This window comes from Anolis sagrei, chromosome 8 (genome assembly GCF_037176765.1).
Source record: "Anolis sagrei isolate rAnoSag1 chromosome 8, rAnoSag1.mat, whole genome shotgun sequence".
Taxonomy (NCBI): Eukaryota; Metazoa; Chordata; class Lepidosauria; order Squamata; family Dactyloidae; genus Anolis; species Anolis sagrei.
This window is the reverse complement of record NC_090028.1, coordinates 24,756,325-24,776,294: the sequence shown is the minus strand read 5'-3', so window position 1 is coordinate 24,776,294 and position 19,970 is coordinate 24,756,325. Positions and strand designations below refer to the sequence as shown.

Genomic DNA, 19,970 nt, shown 5'->3' with positions numbered 1-19,970 from the left:
CGATTACACCGGAGAAGAGAGCATTCCAAAGCAATGAAGCCATGATATTACCGGGAGTAGGAAGCCTGGGAATCCTACCACTGGGTCCCAAAATAATAGGGAAATGGTATGTTGCGGAGAAAAAGTAGTGAACATTATTTTGTGAGGTGCGTTTTGCCCCTTATTGGACCACGACAGCCATACAGAGAGAACAATTCCATTCTTATGAGACTTTTGAAACATTTTGTAAACAGATGTGGCGGTTGCGCTTGATCAGGTGGACAGGGTAACTCTGTTGATGATGATGATGATGGTGGTGGTGGTGGTGGTGGTGGTAACAATAACAATAGCTATAATAATATTGTTGCTCAGCTCTCATCATGGGGTAGAACATAGATAAAGCCAAGGGAACAGAGAGGAAAGATGAAAACATCAATGCTATAGGTTGCAAGGGGGTTCCTGGGGGTTCGCCAAAGACCATCAGAAAACATATATTTCTGATGCTCTTAGGAGACTATATGGCAGAGAAGGCTGAAGATCTCTCCATTTGTCTTTCTTTTCCTTTTTGTAAACAGATGTTGAATCCTTCAACCAAAAGCCCTCCTGCGCTGTGATTGGCTGGCTTCTCAGCCAAGGGGGGGGGGGGGGGAGGCTGTGTTTGAGATTCCAAGTGAGGAGGGGAGAGCAGGCATGCTTGGCACATGGCAGCATGGTGTGCATGTGTGGGTGAGGGAGAGTGTGTGAGGCTGGAGGGAAGCTTGCGCCAGCAAGTCACTTTAGGTTACGGGGTTTCTGTGTAGAAAGTTTGGCCCAATTCTATCAATGGTGGGGTTCAGAATGCTCTTTGATTGTAGGTGAACTATAAATCCCAGCAACTACAACTCCCAAATGTCAAGGTCTATTTTTTCCAAACTCCACCAGTGATCACATTTGGGCATATTGAGTGTGTGTTCCAAGTTTGGTCCAGTTCCATCATTGATTGAGTCCACAGTGCTCTCTGGATGTAGGTGAACTACAACTCCAAAACTCAAGGTCAATTCTCACCAAACCCTTCCAGTATTTTCTGTTGGTCATGGGAGTTCTATGTGCCAGGTTTGGTTCAATTCCCTCGTTGGTGGAGTTCAGAAGGCTCTCTGATTATAGGTGAACTATAAATCCCAGCAACTACAACTCCCAAATGACAAAATCAATACTCCCACAACCCCACCAGTATTCCAAATGTCAGCGTATCAGGTATTTGTGCCCAATTTGGTCCAGTGAATGAAAATGCATCCTGCATATGGGATTCATAACAGTAGCAAGATTAGAGTAATGAAATAGCAACGAAAATAATGTTATGGTTGGGGGTCACCACAACAGGAGGAACTGTATTAAAGGGGCTGCGGCATTAGGAAGGTTGAGAAAGCTGGTCTAAGGACTTCTGTTGACAAGTTCTCTCTACTTGTATTTAAAGTGGATTCTTGGCAAACAAACCCCTTTAAACTGATTTTAGGTTTCCAGTGAAAATGAATCCACTCTTTGGATACATACATCCTGCCTCCAGCTTTTGGCACAATTCAATTCAACCCCTGCTCTTTTGGGTTTGCACACTTTGGGGATGGATTTAGGTGAAATGCATTTAAGTGAAATGTTGTAGTATTATGAGAGGCCTCTGGCTGTGCTCATCAGCTGCGCATCATGTGCTTTTCTCCGCAGCAGCATGTGAAGAGGGCATCTAAGGGAACAGGCTCCCCACTTCCAGAAGAAATGGGGCGCTGGCTGCAGTGCCTACAGGGCTATGGGAGACCCCCATTGCCCATAGCTCAGGGGTGTCCCATATTTGTTCACAAACATTTCTTCCTCCAGTAATGAAAAATTACTGAGAAGGGGTGATTAGGGGATTCGGGCCTGCCGTTGAGTTGGGGGGGTCCTGCTGAGCCCTTGCTTCCCAGCGTATAATTATCCCAAAGAGGGTTGTCAAGGGGAGGGGAAAGGGGGGCCGGGATTTGGCGCTTGAACAGGGACCTGCAGAAAATTCATCGGAGCTATTAACTAGTAATTACAGAGCGCCAAAGTAGCAGGCCCAGAACCGGGTGTCTGCAAAGAGCTGGAGATGAAAGGCAGCGGTAATTACGGAATCCGCAGGAGGCAGGCAGCGCAAGCAGATAAGTAAGGCTTCTTGAGCCGTTTATGGGGCGGGGAGGAGGGAGGGAGGGGGACGCGGGGGCCATATTTCGCAGAATAGGCGCCGCTTGCCTATTACAGATATGTCAGCATCCTCAGAGCGAGGTATCCATCCACAGCAGTGTTGGGTGGGTGGATCCATTGAAGAGATGAAATGAGGAAGCCAACTCTGCAAGCTCATTTCATGCAGTTGAAGGACCTGTGGGTTCAATACGTGATAATTGAATGTGGCTCTGAAGTCTGGAAGGCATCCACAGGGCAGTTTTGACACCTAGGTTTGGTGTTGTTTGTGTTGGAATGCAGCCCCACACTGCTCAAGTCTCAAGTCCTCAATGAGGAGCATTAGTTTAAAATAGCCTTCCCCATGTCCCTTAAATGACAGTTGGGAATCTATTTGCTGTCTCCTCTCTGTTTCTGCTCTCATTCTGATTGACTGTTTAAAATTGATGTTTTCCTACTACCTTCTTATACTTTACTAGCCGTCCCCTGCTACGCGTTGCTGTTGCCCACATGGGAGGTCTGTGTGGGAGGTTTGGCCCAATTCTATTGTTGGTGAGGTTCAGAATGCTCACTGATTGTAGGTGAACTATAAATCCCAGCAACTACAACTCCCAAATGTCAAGATTCTGTTTTCCCCAAACTCCAGCAGTGTTCATATTTGGGCATATTGAGTATTTGTGTAGAGTTTGGTCCAGATCCATCATTGCTTGAGTCCACAGAGATTTCTGGATGTAGGTGAACTACAATTCCAAAACCAAAGGACACTGCCCACCAAACCCTTCCAGTATTTTCTGTTGGTCATGGGAGAACTGTGTGCCAAGTTTGGTTCAATTCCAACGTTGGTGGTGTTCAGAATGCTCTTTGACTGTAGGTGAAGTATAAATCCCAGCAACTACAACTCCCAAATGCCAAAATCAATTTTTTTAGTGAAGGACATGCATTGGATTGTTAGGTGTATCGCGTCCAAATTTGGCGTCAGTTCCCCCAGTGGTTTTCGAGTTCTGTTAATCCCACAAACGAACATTACATTTTTATTTCTATAGATTGTGCTGTGTGCTTTGAGATCTCTGCTTGTGTATCAGGAGAGATTTGTGATTTGAATTTTGCCCTCTTCTGAAACCTAAAAAGTGATGGGTGGTAGAGTAGCTCAGACCCAGTTCTTTACTATTAAGACATTCTGTTATTATTTCTTATCATTGTAAATAAACCTTTTGTGTATTGTCAAAGGCTTACATGGCTGGAATCACTGGGTTGCTGTAAGTTTTCCAGGCTTATAGCCATGTTCCAGAAGCATTGTCTCCTGATGTCTCACCTGCATCTATGGCAGGCATCCTTAGACGTTGCAAGGTCTGTATAGCAGGCTTCCTCAGAGGTTGTGACTTGCCATAGATGCAGATGAAACATCATAGAATCATAGAATCAAAGAGTTGAAAGAGACCTCATGGACCATCCAGTCCAAACCCCTGCCAAGAAGCAGGAATATTGCATTTAAATCACCCCATCCAGCCTCTGTTTAAAAGCTTCCAAAGAAGGAGCCTCCACCACACTCCGGGGCAGAGAGTTCCACTGCTGAACGGCTCTCACAGTCAGGAAGTTCTTCCTCATGCTCAGATGGAATCTCCTTTCTTGTAGTTTGAAGCCATTGTTTCGCATCCTAATCTCCATGGAAGCAGTAAACAAGCTTGCTCCCTCCTCCCTGTGGCTTCCTCTCACATATTTACACATGGATATCATATCTCCTCTTAACCTTCTCTTCTTCAGGCTAAACATGCCCAGCTCCTTAAGCCGCTCCTCATAGGGCTTGTTCTCCAGACCCTTGATCATTTTAGTCACCCTCCTCTGGACACATTCCAGCTTGTCAGTATCTCTCTTCTATTGTGGTGCCCAGAATTGGACACAATATTCCAGGTGTGGTCTAACCAAAGTGGAATAGAGGGGTAGCATGACTTCCCTAGATCTAGACACTATGCTCCTATTGATGCAGGCCAAAATCCCTTTGGCTTTTTTTGCTGCCACATCACATCACATTGTTGGCTCATGTTTAACTTGTTGTCCACGAGGACTCCAAGATCTTTTTCACAAGTACTGCTCTCGAGCCAGGCATCGTCCCCCATTCTATATCTTCGCATTTCGTTTTTCCTGCCAAAGTGGAGTATCTTGCATTTGTCCCCGTTCATCAGAAGAGAATTCTCTGGAACATGGCCAGACAGCAACCTAGTAAACCTTTTAAAGATTGGACTTTGTGTGTTTGTCTTCTAAGCTCTGAATTCTTTACAGCCACATCTAACGGCACTTCACGCTTTGCTCGCTAGTGAGCTGATGCTCAACTTTAAGTGTCCTCTTTGTTTTTGGATGCTTTGCTTTATTTTAGGGTAGTTTTCCCTAACAGTTTGCAGGTGCAGGAAGGATCATGCGTTGGCATCCCCTTTCGACCCGACCAGATGGCTCACCCATTTGCTTCATGTTTCAGGCTGCCGAGCTTTCAAAACAAGCATCCTATTGTTGTTGTTGTTTTTTCCTCTTCAGGATGGCTCCTTGGGTGCATCTACACTGGAGGAACAATGCAGTTTGACACCACTTGAACTGCTCTTTTACAAGGTCTTGAACCTTCTCTCCAAAAAGCACTGATGCCTGACCAAAATATCACTCTAGCATTGAGCTGTGAGGTGTCAAATTGCATTAATTCTACAGTATGGATGCCCCCTTGCCTTCCTTGTCCGGCCCCAGGGTGAGAGTGCCCGCCTTGCGCCCCTCTGTCTTTCCGCTCCCCCTCTCCATCCTTCCTCCCTCCCTCTCCTCATTGCGCAGCTTTTATTCCCAGCTGTTATCGGGATTAATTTGCATGAGCGGATCACGCAGGCGAGAGCCCAGTCAATAGGCGAGTGCCCGACTTAATAAATGCTTCTCTAATGAGGGCAGAAGGGAAGGGGCCAGGGCCAAGGCCAGGGCTGGCTGGGGGGATGAGGCTGGCAGCAGAGTTTAATCAACGCCTGGACCACAAAGCCGCCTCTTTCGTTCCCATCGGTGATGGTCTCTCATCCGTTTCCTTCCCAAGGCACAGTGCCCGGTTTCTAACCGGCCAAGCCTGGCCCTCCATTGCCTCGTTCCCTCCAGCAGCATCCCATTGCAATGCCCTCTTTTGCTCCTGCCGTTCATCGCCTGTTCCTCCAGGTTAAGAGCATCCTGGTTGTTTAGATCAGTGTTTCTCAACCTGGGGGTCAGGACCCATGGGGGCTCATGAGGGGGGTTTCAGAGAGGTCACCGAAAACCATCAGAAAACACATATTTGTGATGGTTTTAGGAACCTTTTCGGCAGAGAAGGCTGAAGATCTCTCCACCTGCCCTTCTCTTCCTTTTTGATGTTGTTGAACTATGCCTCCCAGAATTCAAAAGCAGCCCTCTCAACCCACCAGTATTCAATGTGGACCATGTAGGTAGTGTGCTAAGTTTGGTGCAGAGCCATTGTGGGCTGGCTTCTGAGTGCTATTTGATTGTAGGTGAACTATAAATCCCAGCAACTACAACTCCAAATGTCAAGTCTATTTCCCCTAAACTCCACAAGTGTTCACATTTGGGCCAATTGAGTATTCGTGCCAAGTTTGGTCCATCATTGTTTGAGTCCACAGTGCTCTCTGGATGGAGATGAACTACAACTCCAAAAACTCAAGGTCAAAGCCCACCAGATCCTTCCAGCATTTTCTGTTGGGCATGGAAGTTCTGTGTGCTAAGTTTGGTTCATTTCCATCATTGGAGGAGTTCAGAATGCTCTTTGATTGTAGGTGAACTATAAATCCCAGCAACTACAACTCCAAATGTCAAGTCTATTTCCCCTACACTCCACAAGTGTTCACATTTGGGCCAATTGAGTATTCGTGCCAAGTTTGGTCCATCATTGTTTGAGTCCACAGTGCTCTCTGGATGGAGATGAACTACAATTCCAAAACCTCAAGGTCAATGCCCACCAGATCCTTCCAGTATTTTCTGTTGGGCATGGAAGTTCTGTGTGCCAAGTTTGGTTCATTTCCATCTTTGGAGGAGTTCAGAATGCTCTTTGATTGTAGGTGAACTATACATCCCAACAACTACAACTCCCAAATGAAAAAAATCAACCCCCCCACCCCCCCCACAAACCTCACCAGTATTCAAATTTGGGTGTATTATTTGGTCCAGTGAATGAAAATACATCCTGTTTATCAGATATTTACATTATGTTTCATAACAGTAGCAAAATTCCAGTAACGAAGCAGCTATGAAAATAATGTTATGGTTGGGGGTCACCAAAACATGAGGAACTGTATTAAGGGGTCGCGGCATTAGGAAAGTTGAGAAACACTGGTTTAGATGGTTTTGTGCTGAGGAAAGCTGGAAGGGTGACTTGCCGCTCTTAACGCGAGGAGAGCACTTCTGCATAGATTTGCTTATTTAGCACCATGTCTTCCACCCCTCCTCGTCCTTGGGCAAATCTCTACTCCTGAGACAAAGGGAATCCTTCTCGGGTATCTTCTCTGGCGTTTGAGACCCCCAGCCTTATACTCCCAAAGCAATCTTCACAGCCTTAAGGCCTAGACACTGAGTTGTAAAAAAAAAAAAACACAAACCTGAAAATTGCAATTCTTGGATTTGGGGCTCCAGTGGGGCTCCTTAATCCGGAAGAGGTCAGACATCCCAGATGAGAAGTCTCTTGGGGTGTTTCTGATGGAGGAAGAAGGCAGCGATGTTGTGGCTTGAGTGTTGGGGTGAGACACTAGAAGGCTCGGGTTCAGGTGCTGACTTGGCCATGGGCTCCCCACGGCCTACAACTCCATTGCTGCCCTTCTGTTTCGTGCCCCCTTCTCTTCCCTCCCTTACCTTGCAACACAAGCTGACAGAGCGATGCTAATTTTAGCAGAGCTAATGAAGCTGCTCATTTGAAATTCTATTTTAAGTGACTCAACATCAGCAATGCCGCTTTCAAAGACAGGAGCGTGCAAGCTCTGACGTTGGGAGAGGAAGGAGCACGGGGTTGTACTCAAATTGGGGGATTATTTTGTGTGTGTTTGTCAACAGTGACTTGAGAAACTACAAGTTGCTTCTGGTGTGAGAGAATTGGCTGTCTGCAAGGATGTTGCCCAGGGGACATTGCCTGAATGTTTCATATTTTACCATCCTTGTATGAGGCTTCTCTCATGTCCCCGCATGAGGAGCTGGAGCTGACAGGGGGAGCTTAACCCCTTTCTCCCCAGATTTGAACCACTGACCTATCGGTCAGCACTACTGCCGGTACAAGGATTTAATTTATTATTATTATTATTATTATTATTATTATTATTATTATTATTGCCGAAGACAGCTTGACCCTGGCTGTGCAGCTGGAGCAGGCGCTGAGACAGTTCTGAAGAAATTCCCATACTATATGTTGGATTTAACCCAGTGTTTCTCAACCTTCCTAATGCCACAACCCCTTAATCCAGTTCTTCATGTTATGGTGATCCCAACCATAAAATTGTTTTCGTTGTAATTTTGCTACTGTTATGAATTGTAATGTAAATATCTGATATGCAGGATGTTTTTTCATTTATTGGGTGAAATTGGGACCAAATACCCGGTACACCCACATTTGAATACTGGTGGGGTTTGATTGGTGGGATTTATAGTTCACTCACAATCAAAGAACATTCTAAACTCCACCAATGATGAAATTGAACCAAATTTGACACACACAACTCCCATGACCAACAGAAAATACTGTGTTTCCTGATGGTCTTTGGCGACCCCTCTGACACCCCCTCGTGTCCCCCCTCCCAGGGGTCCCAACCCCCATGTTACGAAACACTGGTTTAACCTGTTTCGCCACTGGGGGTTAATTGGGGGATGATGGGGAGGGACGTGTAATATACCCTTATATTGTCTAACTCGGCAAATCCAAGCAATTCACCCTTTGGGTATCTACAAAAGCCAGAATGGACTGTGAGGATACAGAAAGAAAGGACACCCGGAGCCATGCTCTGACTTCCTTGCGCTCTGGGGGAGCCAAATTCCCGAGCCAGTCCCTGTTCCATCCCTGTTCTCTGCTTCTGTCTTCCTCAAACAGATGGAAAACCCACAAGTTCCCCTCAGGCCCAGCCTGTGTCAGCGCTTTGATTTCCTCCACGCAGTTGTTTTGCAGGAGGCGGCTGAGGCTGGTACTATAGATGCTCCTTATGCCGGGGTGGCGTTTGATGTATTGTTTGGAGGGGGGAGTGCATGTGTGCGTGCGCATGGACGTGTGTGGGCGTTTCTTGGGAGATGAGTCTCCTCCAAAGGTTCAGGGGCTGTGTGTGCAAAGCAGATTGTTCCTGGCAACTTGCGACTCCCACCGGAAGGCAGAAAGGCGCTTGCTCGCCTGGGGCTGAGATCCTGCAAAAGCAGCTCTTTTGAAAGCTTCCGCTTTGGTTGCTTTTTCTTCCTGGGTTCTGCCTCTGATCTGACTGGAAGGGGCGGAGGGAGCAAGGCGCCTTTTGTGTCTGCTGCCAGGAAAGAGAGATGCCGTCAGCGGGTCTCTTCTTGAAAGGCCTCCCTTTGAGATTTGGCTTGCCCTTCTAAGCCTGCCCAAGGTGTCCGTGTCTTGAATGGGCATTTCTCCTTCACACCTCCCATGGCCCGGGTCACCAACCGGTAGATGAATCAGGTCTTCAAGGGACAACAGGAAGGTGATGGATTGACCCTAAGAATCCACTCTGAAGGTGCTGGCAATATAGATTCCATCTGAGGGATTGGGTTTGCTGAGACTACATTTTCTTGAGCATTACTTAGGTGACCCCTCATAGCCCAAGAATGATGGCCCTCCAAGCCTAGTGTCTTGGTGGTGGGTCCGTAGGTGGCTGTGGAGCCCTATTCTTGATCTGCATGTTCCCCCATAGTGAGGACATCGATTTCCAGATGGAAGGTGGTTCGGGTCAGAGTTGGCTTGACGCTCCTTCTTCCTCTTGGCACATTTCTCCCTTTTGCCCTCCATTTGTGCCTCTTCTAATTGTGAAGCACTGCTGGTCACAACTGACCTCCACTTAGAGCGCTCAAGGGCCAGGGCTTCCCAGGTCTCAGTGTCCATGCCAGAGTTTTTAAGGCTGGCTTTGAGCCCATCTTGAAATCTCTTTTCCTGTCCTCCAACATTCCATTTTCCATTCTTGACCTCCAGCTGGAGCGCTCAAGGGCCAGGGCTTCCCAGTACTCGGTGTCTATGCCACAGGTTTTAAGGTTGGCTTTAAGCCCATCTTGAAATCTCTTTTCCTGTCCACCAGCATTACATTTCCTGTCCTTGAATTTGCTTTGGGAGTCAGTGATCTTTGGGCATTTGGACAGCGTGGCCTTCAATCCAGCAGAGTTGATGACACAGGAGCATCGCTTCAAGGCTGGTGGCTTTTGCTTCTTCTTCCAGCATGCTGACATTTGTCTTCCCAAGAGATTTGCAGGATTGTTTGAAGGCTATACTGATGGAATCATTCCTGGAGTTGAGTGTGACATCTGTAGACAGTCCACGTTTCACAGCCATATAGCAAGGTTGCGAGTTGGAGATGGTTTAAAGTAGGGCTTCATTTCCCATTTTCTGCTCAGTGGCTTTCTAGACACTGCTTAGACTGCCGTGAAATTGGACGGCCAAGTTTTACTCACCCTTTTGTGTTTAGGGTATGCTCTTCAAATGTCTTCCATTACCAGGGGGTGAAAAGCAAAACTAAAAATGGTAATTCCATTTGAATATGAACTTGGTGGCAGAGCAGTCTGTGTCCAAACTGCAGCCGGCTACAATCTCCTTCATCTTAGCTACAGTTGCATCCCTATTGTTGGTAAAACTCATGGCGTCACCTCCATGGATATGTAGTAAATTTTTGAGCTCATGCTACTTGTAAATCGTTACTTATAGTTAGTGATGATACAAAACCAAGAGTGCTGAAAACTGTGTGTTTTCATTTTATTGTTTTTTCCGTGTCAGAAGTGACTTGAGAAACTTCAAGTCGCTTCTGGTGTGAGAGAAGGACGTTGCTCAGGGGATGCGTGGATGATTGATGTTTTACCATCATGTGGGAGTCTTCTCTCATGTCTCTGCATGAGAAGCTAGAGCTCGAAAGACGGGAGCTCAACCCACTCCCCGTATTCGAACCGCCAACCTGTTGGTTGACCAGTCCTGCCGGCACAAGGGTTTAAGCCATTGCACCATCGGAGTGGCAGAAACTGTGTGTGCTTATAGCACATGCAGAGGGACCTTCATGATTTGCACCATCATTGTAGTGAGGCTGGAGCGCATGTGCGTTGGATGGTTCAGAAAAGTAAATTAGCAGAGAGTTTTAGCCTTGTACATATATTGACGCAATACATGTAAATAGGGCTGATGAAAAATGCTTTTGTAATTACAACGACAGGGATGTCATTGTGGAAAAGCAATACGTTTCTGCCTCAAAGATCTCACGCTGCTAAGTATTCAAAAGGGGAGGAGATAGTGGCATTCAGGAGGAGTAAGTCAAAAACCCCTTCTAAGCCCCTTCTTGAGATAGGCATGCATAGGAAATTTGGGGAAGGAGTCGTTTGAAGACCTCCCGTGGGTGCAAATGGCCACCTTCCCCAGCTGCCGTGCCTCTTGACTGTCAGGTTTGACCCTCTGGGGTGATGTGACTGACTCCTTCTCTCCCCGTGACGTGGATTCTTCTTTTCGTTGTTTCAGGCATGAGCCATGAGCCAAAGTCACCTTCGCTAGGGATGCTCTCCACCGCGACCCGGACCACGGCCACCGTCAGCCCCCTGACCCCTTCTCCTCTCAATGGCTCCCTGGTGCCCAGTGGCAGTCCGGCAGCCACCAGCACTTTGCCAGTCCAGCCCGCACCCTCCTCCAGCTTTGCTGCCGCCCTGCGCAAGCTTGCCAAACAGGCCGAGGAACCCAGAGGTAAGAGAGAGCAAGGGGAGGAGGGGGGGACGCCGGAAGAAAGGGCGCCATTGGGAAGAGAGAGGCAGGGAGCGATCCCGAGGCCCTGGAGTCCCGACACCACACGGGATTGGGACCTGACGCAAAGCCATTCATCTGCCAGCTCGCCCACACTCATATTCCCCCCACTTCCACCATTTAAATATGTTGAGTACTTTATCTCACATTTACAAATAAGTCAGAACATAAGGTAAAGGTAAAGGTTTCCCCCTGACATTAAGTCTAATGGTGTCCGACTCTGGCGGGTGGTGCTCATTTCCATTTCTAAGCCAAAGAGCCGGTGCCTCCATGTGGCCAGCATGACTGCATGGAGCACTTTTACTTTCCCGCCAGATTGGTACCTATCAATCTACTCCAATTTGCATGTTTTCGAACTACTGGGTTGGCAGAAGTTGGAGCAAACAATGGGAGCTCACCCTGCTCTCCAGATTTTAACTGCTGAACTTTCAGTCAGCAAGTTCAGCAGTTCAGTTGAGTACCATTAGCTCCCTGCCAAAGCAGTACCTATTCATCTACTCACATTTGCATGTTTTTGAACTGCTAGGTTGGCAGGAGCTGGAGTTAACTGTGGGAACTCACCTCACTCCCTGGGTTTGAATCACTGACCTTTCAGTCAGCAAGTTCAGCAGCTCAGTGGAGCACCGTTACCTCCCCACCAAAACAGTACCTATGGAGCACTGTTACCTTCCTGCCAATGCAGTACCTATTGATATATTCACATGTGCATGTTTTCAAACTGCTAGGTTGGCAGGAGCTGGAGCTAACAGTGGGAGCTCACCCCGCTCCCTGGATTTGAACCACTGATCTCTCGGTCAGCAAATTCAGCAGCTCAATGGTTTAACCCACTGCGCCACTGGGAGGTCCATTTACAAATAAGTTGGAACATATATCATGAAAATATTAAAACTTCTATTACAACTGTATCAGCAGGGTTGGAACAGGGAAAAACTTGGAGGATTTTGTTTCATAAAAGAATGAGAAAGTCCAGGTGGAAAAACAGATCACTTCAAGGTGGGGATGAGAGCTATCATGAAATTGTGGTTTGAGCACTGGGTTAGGGAGACCAGAGTCCAAATTCCCGCTCATCCATGGAAAACCAGTAGGTGCCTTTGCTCAAGTTGCACAATCTCCATCTCAGAGGAAGGCAGGGGCAACTCCCCTATGAAGAAATCTTGGCTAGAAAACCCCATGATAGTGTCAGCATAAGTCAGAAATGACTTGAAGGCACATCACAAAGTCTTTGAAGCCATAATTGAGCATAGGCAGGGGAAATGGCCTCCATTCAGTGTTCAGTTACCTGCTCGGATCTATAACTAGAGCAAGTGAGGCACATGGGTGGTGCTTTCCATGTCGTGCTCTCGCTGCTCTTTATGCCCACTTCCTCAGTGTTCCCCATCCCACCACTCTCCCCTCACCAAGCAACAACTTCTATTAGTTAGGTAAAGAACAATAGTGTTGGAAAGAGCCACCTCCCCAGTCTTTCACTGTTTATTTGTTAATGTATATATTTGCTAACCTGTATACTATGTGCATGTTGATTTGCCAGTTTGACCTACCTCTTTGGTGTGGGAGGGGTTATAGGCATGTGATTGTACTGAGCATGTTCAGATTCAGGACTCCAGTTTGTATTCAGTGATTGCATCAGACCTCAGTGAAGGTGGATTCACGTTGCTGTTTGGACTTTAATAGAGAAGTGTGACTTATGGACTGCAGTTAGTACAGCTATACTTAAAGACTTTGGAACATACCCTGTTTACTCAAAAGAGAGAACTATATCTCATCTACTGACTGAACTTTAACAAGAAATGTGCCTGTATAGTGAATTAATACAAGTTGTTTATGAGTAAACAAGTTATGTTATTTTTCTAAGAAGACTTCGTTTTTTTTAAATCTCTGAGTGCATTGTTTAACAAAGAAGTTTCATGGGAGAGTATAGCTTTTTGGGCAATTACAACCATAAAGAAACAACCATCCTCTGCTAACCCAATATGTTTTTGAAGTGGCATGTCTTTATCCGTGGCAGTTTAAGGTCATAGTTCTTCAGTCTAGAGCTTTAAAGGTTAAAACCAGCATTTCAATTGTGCTCGGAAGCAGATCAGCAACCAGTGGAGCTGGCATAACAGAGGAGTTGTATGCTCCCTGTATGTCCCTCCAGTGAGCAACCTGGCTGCTGACCATTGGACTAATTGAAGCTTCCGGGCAGTCTTCAAAGGCAGCTCCACATAGAGCGCATTGCAGTAGTCTAATCGGGATGTAACAAGAGCGTGGACCGCCATGGCCAAGTCAGACTTCCCAAGGTATGGGTGCAGCTGGCACACAAGTTTTAATTGTGCAAAAGCTCTCCCGGTCACCACCGAGACCTGGGGTTCCAGGGTCAGCGATGAATCTAGAATCTCTCCCAAACCTTTAGGGGCCTGTTTCGGCCTCCCTTTCCCATGGTTTTGCTTGCACCTAGCTGTCTTCCCACACAGGAATAGCCGTGTTTCTCTGTCTAGGCCTGCTTCTTCGGGTGAGTTTGTCTGTTGAAGTTTGCCAACGGAAGAATTGCTAGATCAGCAGACACTGTGATGCAAAATAAGGACTCTGCAGTCTTTCAGTTACAAAAGAAACTAAGTTTTACTAAGTACATCAAACACACGTCTTAACACAGCGAGCTACAGACAGGAACCAGTGGAAAACCGAAAGTCTCTCTGCACACCTGCTAATCTCTCTTCACTCTGGCTGAGACAGGTGACTCCCTTCTGTTCCCAGCCAGAACATGCATTATCTCATTTCTCTCAAGGTTACTTAATCACAGCCTCATGGACATTCTGCATAGCAATTTCTAACACACAGTAGACTCCATCTTGAAATTACATAGAAGCACATTTGAAAACACACATATATCTAAATTAATCCTGACAGAGTTCATGTTATCCTCCCTTCCCTGCCTGTCAGCTTCCAAAGAAGCTTCATTTTCACACAGAGGAACAACATCTTGCTCTAAAACTCCCTCCGTTCTCCCAACTGGAGAACCATCCTTCTCCAACATCTCCTCTGCTGGTCACCCACAGAATCATCAGGCCCTGAACCCCAAAACCCCTCATCATCATCATTAGCTGGCTGAACTACAACAGGATTTTCCTTCTGCTATCTTCTGCATCAAGAGACATTGTGGTTGTTCATTCGTTCAGTCGTCTCCGACTCTTCGTGACCTCATGGACCAGCCCACGCCAGAGCTCCCTGTCGGCCGTCACCACCCCCAGCTCCCTCAAGGTCAGTCCAGTCACTTCAAGGATGCCAAGAGACATAGCGTAGTTGAAATGGGTTGTGCCTATATCCTTGGGCAGTAAGTCGTTTGGGCACCAGTGCGAGCAACAGTTTAATGTGGGCTACCGTCCTGTGTCCACATTGAGCCCCACATCCCCCCCCCCAACCTTCCCGCTAAAGCACTTGCTTTATTTTTAGCCACCAAATTCTGTTCTCTTCCCCATGCACGCCTCTTGATGGGCTAATGTCTTTCCTCGGCATCGTGTCTCGAGGGGGCAGTTTAAAAATTCAATTCAGACAGAGTAATCCAAATGCCATATCATTTGCCGTACCCCGAGAGAAAGTCTGGAGCGGGAGCGGAACGCAGGGAAGAATCTGTCCTTTCCCCGACAAATAGACCTCGTTGCTGCTGCCGCTGCCATGCTTCACTGAAATTTTATTTTTCCTAAGGCTCCTAAATGTGTTCTTTCACCATCCCGAGCTCCCCTGCTAAATAACAAAGTCGGCGGCTGCTGGGTGCCAGTATGGTGAGACGCACATCTGAATATTTTTCTCTTTAATGGGCTATTTAACGGGAGCCCGGCTGAAGGCGGAGGAGGTCGGAATTAGTAGAGCAGCAGAGGGAGGCCTGGCAGTTGCAAAGGTTCGGGTGAAAGATTTGCAAAGTGGGGGAAGCATTGGAAGTCTTTTCTGATGGCGGAGGCATGAATAGCAAGGTGTGCCAAGCCCTTGCCTTTGTTTTCATTTGCATCAAATTGATTGCCTGTCTTTAGGCCAGATAGCAAAGGCCCCCACTTGCTCACCACTGAAATGAATGTGCCCACACACATAAAGAGGAACCACATTATGGAAGAATATGGGGCAGGATTACGTCTCCATCTAGCCCGGATTTAATAAAAACCTCTTTTATGTCATCTACCACTTTGAGGTCCTTTTATTTTAACTCCAAGTGGCAAACCCCAAGCTTGATGGCATCCTAGAGTTGGTTCCCACTGGCCCTTGGGAAGATAGGGTGGATACAAAGTTATCTTATTACTATTATTATTATTTAATACGCAACAAGATTAGTACACAGTGACCGTATGCTGGCTGTTGCATACGATCACATGTCGGACTCTTCCCAAATGTCTAGGACTGTGTGATGTATCAGCAAATAATGCATGCAGATCCAAGTAGGGTGGCCTTTTGAAGCGGAAATATGGTAATTTTGTTAGTGCTGATTGTGTTTAAGTGTAGGCCAAGGTCTTGAGGCCCTGCACCCAGTGTGCTGATCACCACTGCGCCAGAATCTTTGCAGTTCTATCTTTAAATCCTCATATTGTGTAAGCTTTTCCAGTTACTTGTTATCATTCCTGCTGTCACCTGGGATTGCCACATCAACAATCCATACTCCCCCCCCCCCCAACAGACACAAACCTTCGCACTCTCTTACCAACATACACGACCATATACCATCCACAGCCTTCCTATGCCTTCACTTTCTCTCTCAACAGTCAGTCTCATGTACTCTTGGGCTCACTTCATACAGATCGCCTATCTAACCCTGTCCTATGCTATCAATCTCCTATGTATATGATGGTTCATAGGTCAGGATGGTTCATGGTCCTAAAGGTCAGGAGGGAGGGAGCAGATCTAATTTCATTTGGGAGGGAATTCCATAGCCGAGGGGCCACCACAGAAAAGGCCCTGTCGCGTCCCCACCAAATGCGCCTGCAAAAGAGGCTGGACCGAGAGCAGGGCCTCGCCAGACGATCTTAGCACTCTTGACGGTTCATAGGGGAGAATACGTTCGGACAGGTAAACTGGGCCGGAACTGTATAGGGTTTTGTAGGTTAAAACCAGCAATTTGAATTGTGCTCGGAAGCTAATTGTCAGTCAGTGGAGCTGGTGCAACAAAGGAGTTGTGCGCTCCCTGTACCTCGCCCCTGTTAGTAGCCTGGCTGCCAAGCATTGGACTAATTGCAGCTTCCGGGCAATCTTCATAGGTAACCCCACATAGAGAGCGTTGCAGTAGTCTATACGGGATGTAACCAGAGCGTGGACCACCGTGGCCAAGTCCGACTTCTTTCTCTTTGCATTTAATTTTTTCTGCCTAAGTGGAGTCTCTTACATTTGTCCCTCTTGAACTTCATTTTGTTTGTTTTGGTCCATCATCTCTCTCAACTGAGAAGATCGTTTTGAATTCTGCCTCCCAATTTGGTCCTGTCTGCAAACTTGATGATCTGACCTTCTCACCCTTCATCTAAGTCATTAATAAAGATGTCTTGTGCTGCAAACTCTCAGTCTGAATTTGGAAGTCCCAGAGTATTTTGACATGTTCATTGTGTGTAACTGGTTCCTGATTGCGCTTCTTGTGAAAAGATGTACAACAGCTTTGTCCTGTCCAGAGAAAAAGTGCCCTCCACACATTTAATGAAGTTCCTGGCACACAAACCAAGTTTTTGCCTTCTACTCAAGTGTCACCTTTTTAGGAACTGACCAATCAGGAATATGCATCTAAAACCTGGGAACAAACCCAGATAAAAAATCCCGTGATTTCCGATTGCAGGAACATACAGACATGCAAAGATATTCGGCACAAAACTGCGATATTCCCACACCTGGAAATCTTGCGTTTAATGTCTTTGGTAGCAATTGCTTCTGTGTTTACAGGGAACGGCATCAGGACACCCTCCTGTTTCCTACGGAAGCTCTGGGAGAAAGGTGCTGTCTGGGATGGGTCCTGAGACAGCCTCTTGCAGCTGTTGTCAGGTAGAAGCTTCATATACTGGACCCAGAAAGCTCCAGAGGTCACTTCTTTAAGGGGAGAACAAGAGAGGGATTTCTTAAACTGGATCTGGAGGAACCATAGCTTGCTTCTGCAATGCCAGCCGCTGCACATTTGGACCTTCCATCCTCATTTGATGTTACGGCTTGCATGAGCCAACGTGGCCTGGAAGCAGATGGCTCCCGACCCCTGTCATAGGTCCTCTGTGGGGCAGCCATCTTCTGCTTAGGCTGTTTGGAGACTGTTTTGGCACCGGAGCGGGTCCCGGTAGCTGCTTTGTTATTCCGCCGCGTCTGTTCCTTTTCAGCAAGCGCTTCCTCTAAACAGAGGTTTCGTTGTACGTGGCAATTATCTAAATTGGAGCAGAGGAGAGTGAGTCAATTAAGCCTGGCAACATGGCAGCGTTTGGTGCTTCCGCGCAGGTGGGCAAATGCGCGCGGCTTTCTCCCCAAGGCGGGCGCAGTGCTGTGTTCACAGTTCAGAGAACAACCTGGAGGCTTCTTGGATGTGGATGCCGTTGCCTTTGGAGTCTGCGGGCTGCCATCGAGATGGATACCAGCTGCCGCCAATCTTACTTTGGGGAAAAGGGAAACAAAGAGTGCCAAACAAGTAGTACAGGTGGAGCATCCCTTATCTGAAATGCTTGGGACCAGAAGAGCTTTGGATTGTGGAATACTTGCACATACATAATGTGATAATGTTTCAGAAATGGGACAAAAGAAGTCCATGTTGTATATGCCTCTGGTAACTTATAAAGTATTTGAAATAACTGTGTGCATCAAAATAAATTTGTTTACATTGAACCATCAGGAAGCAAAGATATCCCTATGTCAGCCACACTTGTGGTCAATATTGGAATATTTTAGATTTAAGAATCCTTGATAAGGGATGCTCGCTCTGTACCTAATTTCCTGAAATTCTCTCTGGTTGTTGTTGTTGTTGTTGTTGTTATTATTATTATTATTATTATTATTATTATTATCTCCACAAAGGGGACTCAAAGTGGCTTGACATAAAAGCAATGATACAGCGGGTTAAACCATTGAGCTGCTGAACTTGCTGACTGGAAGGTTGGTGGTTCAAATCCAGGGAGCGGGGTGAACTCCTGCTGTTTGCCCCAGCTTCTACTGACCTAGCAGTTCAAAAACTTTCAAATGTGAGTAGATCAATAGGTACCACTTTGGTGGGAAGGTAACAGCACTCCATGCAGTCATGCTGGCCACATGACCTTGGAGTGCCTATGGACAACACCGGCTCTTCGGCTTAGAAATTGAGGTGAGTACCAACCCCCAGAGTTGGACTCGACTAGACTTCGTGTCAAGAGGAAACCTTTACCTTTTATACAATTCCAGATATACAGACATTAAAACAAAATTAAAAACAAACAGCACTAAAAATGCAGTTAAAATCCATCCAAACATATTCAGAGTTAAAAACCACAGCACCCCCTGAATAGATCTTATACACTTTTATCATTCCCTTGATTATCAATATTATACATCTATTTATATCTGACTTTCCTCTTAAAACAAGACTCAAAGCAGCTTAAGGCACTAAAAACAGTACACCTGCAAGATAAAAGTGCTGTATTTCGAGATGCACTCCCCTCCTCCCCCCAGTATAACAATCTCTAAGAATGGCTTTGAATCACAAGCACTTTTTCTGTTGGTAGTATTAGTTTGCATCCTAGAAGTGATAAAATATGGCAAAGATAAAGGTAAAGGTTATCCCCTGACATTAATTCTTGTCGTGTCTGACTCTGGGACTCTGGTGCTCATCTCCATTTCTAAGCCATAGAGCCGGTGTTGTCTGTAGACACCTCCAAGGTCAAGTTTACCTTCCTGCCGAGGCGGTATCTATTGATCTACTCAAATGTGCATGTTTTCGAACTGCTGGGTTGGCAGGAGCTGGTGCTAACAATGGGAGCTCACCCTGTCCCGTGGATTCAAACTTCCAACCTTCTGGTCAGCAAGTTCGGCAGCTCAGCAGTTGAACCCGCTGCACCACTGCGGCCCCTATAAAATAGGCTACTGAAACAAAATTCAACCTGATTGTTAAAACAATCTTGCAGGTCTGGTTTGCAGGTTATTTCCTCTAACGTGAGCTCTACAGGGCAGCCATCCAGCCTTTCCACAGAGGTGAAGGAAGTGCATGCTTTGGGGCATTCATCTGTTGCGGGTTCCACTTGTTCCTACTTCTGGGCATGAAATGTCGCTGAGGACATTTCAGAGGGAAGGCTGTAAACATGAAAAGCATGTTGAAGAGGAAGGAGGAACCAGGGCAGCCTAATCAGGCACTAAAATGCTCTGAGCGGAGAGGGAAAGGTAGGCAGGCAGGCAGGAGAGAAGCCGCGGAGAATGTATTATTGTGCTGGAAATTGCCCGTCCTTTCTGCCGAGCGCGTTAATCACTGCGGCCCCCAATCTGGATAATGGGAACAGCATCCCTCCCCTTCCCTTCCTTCCACCCAAAGGGGAAATCAATTTGCGAAACACTATAGAAGATGCTTTGCCCGTCCATCTCCTTCCCCGCCTCCACCCCATTTTCTCTACTGTGTCGTTACTGTGTGCCATTTCTTTTCCTTTCTCCTCCTCCTCCTCCTTTTTTCTCTCTGCCTTCCTCATTCTTTTCTCTCCCGGCGGCTTGCTGCTTAGCCCATCAAAAGCGACATTAGCAGATTCTGACATTGATTTTCCTGATGCTCGGGTCTCTCCTTCAGTTTCCTTCTCACAGATGCAGCGGTTTTCAGTTCTTGCAGAGCTGTATACAAATACCTGCAAAATTTGCTTGATAATGAAAAGCTTGTGGTGTTTTCTTCTTCTTCACCATGTATTTAGATATAACTGCTGTATAATTTTAAGGCCACCCAAAAAAGAGGGGGGAA

The 19,970-nt window shown here is 46.6% G+C and overlaps 1 protein-coding gene across 9 annotated transcripts in view; it reads left to right on the top strand.

The window, feature by feature from the left end:
• The window catches only part of GSE1 (Gse1 coiled-coil protein), a 510,191-nt gene that overhangs the window by 428,027 nt on the left and 62,194 nt on the right, over positions 1–19,970 (top strand). For 6 of the 9 annotated variants that reach the window (XM_060788123.2, XM_060788124.2, XM_060788130.2 and 3 more), the window contains one exon: positions 10,814–11,032. The exons of 2 other annotated variants lie outside the window; for them this stretch is intronic. In XM_060788123.2, coding sequence (XP_060644106.2) covers positions 10,814–11,032 — 219 coding nt within the window. Of the gene's footprint in view, positions 1–8,824; positions 8,844–10,813; positions 11,033–19,970 lie in introns of those variants that run through there. One more of the 9 variants, XM_067471053.1, reaches the window with a different exon arrangement.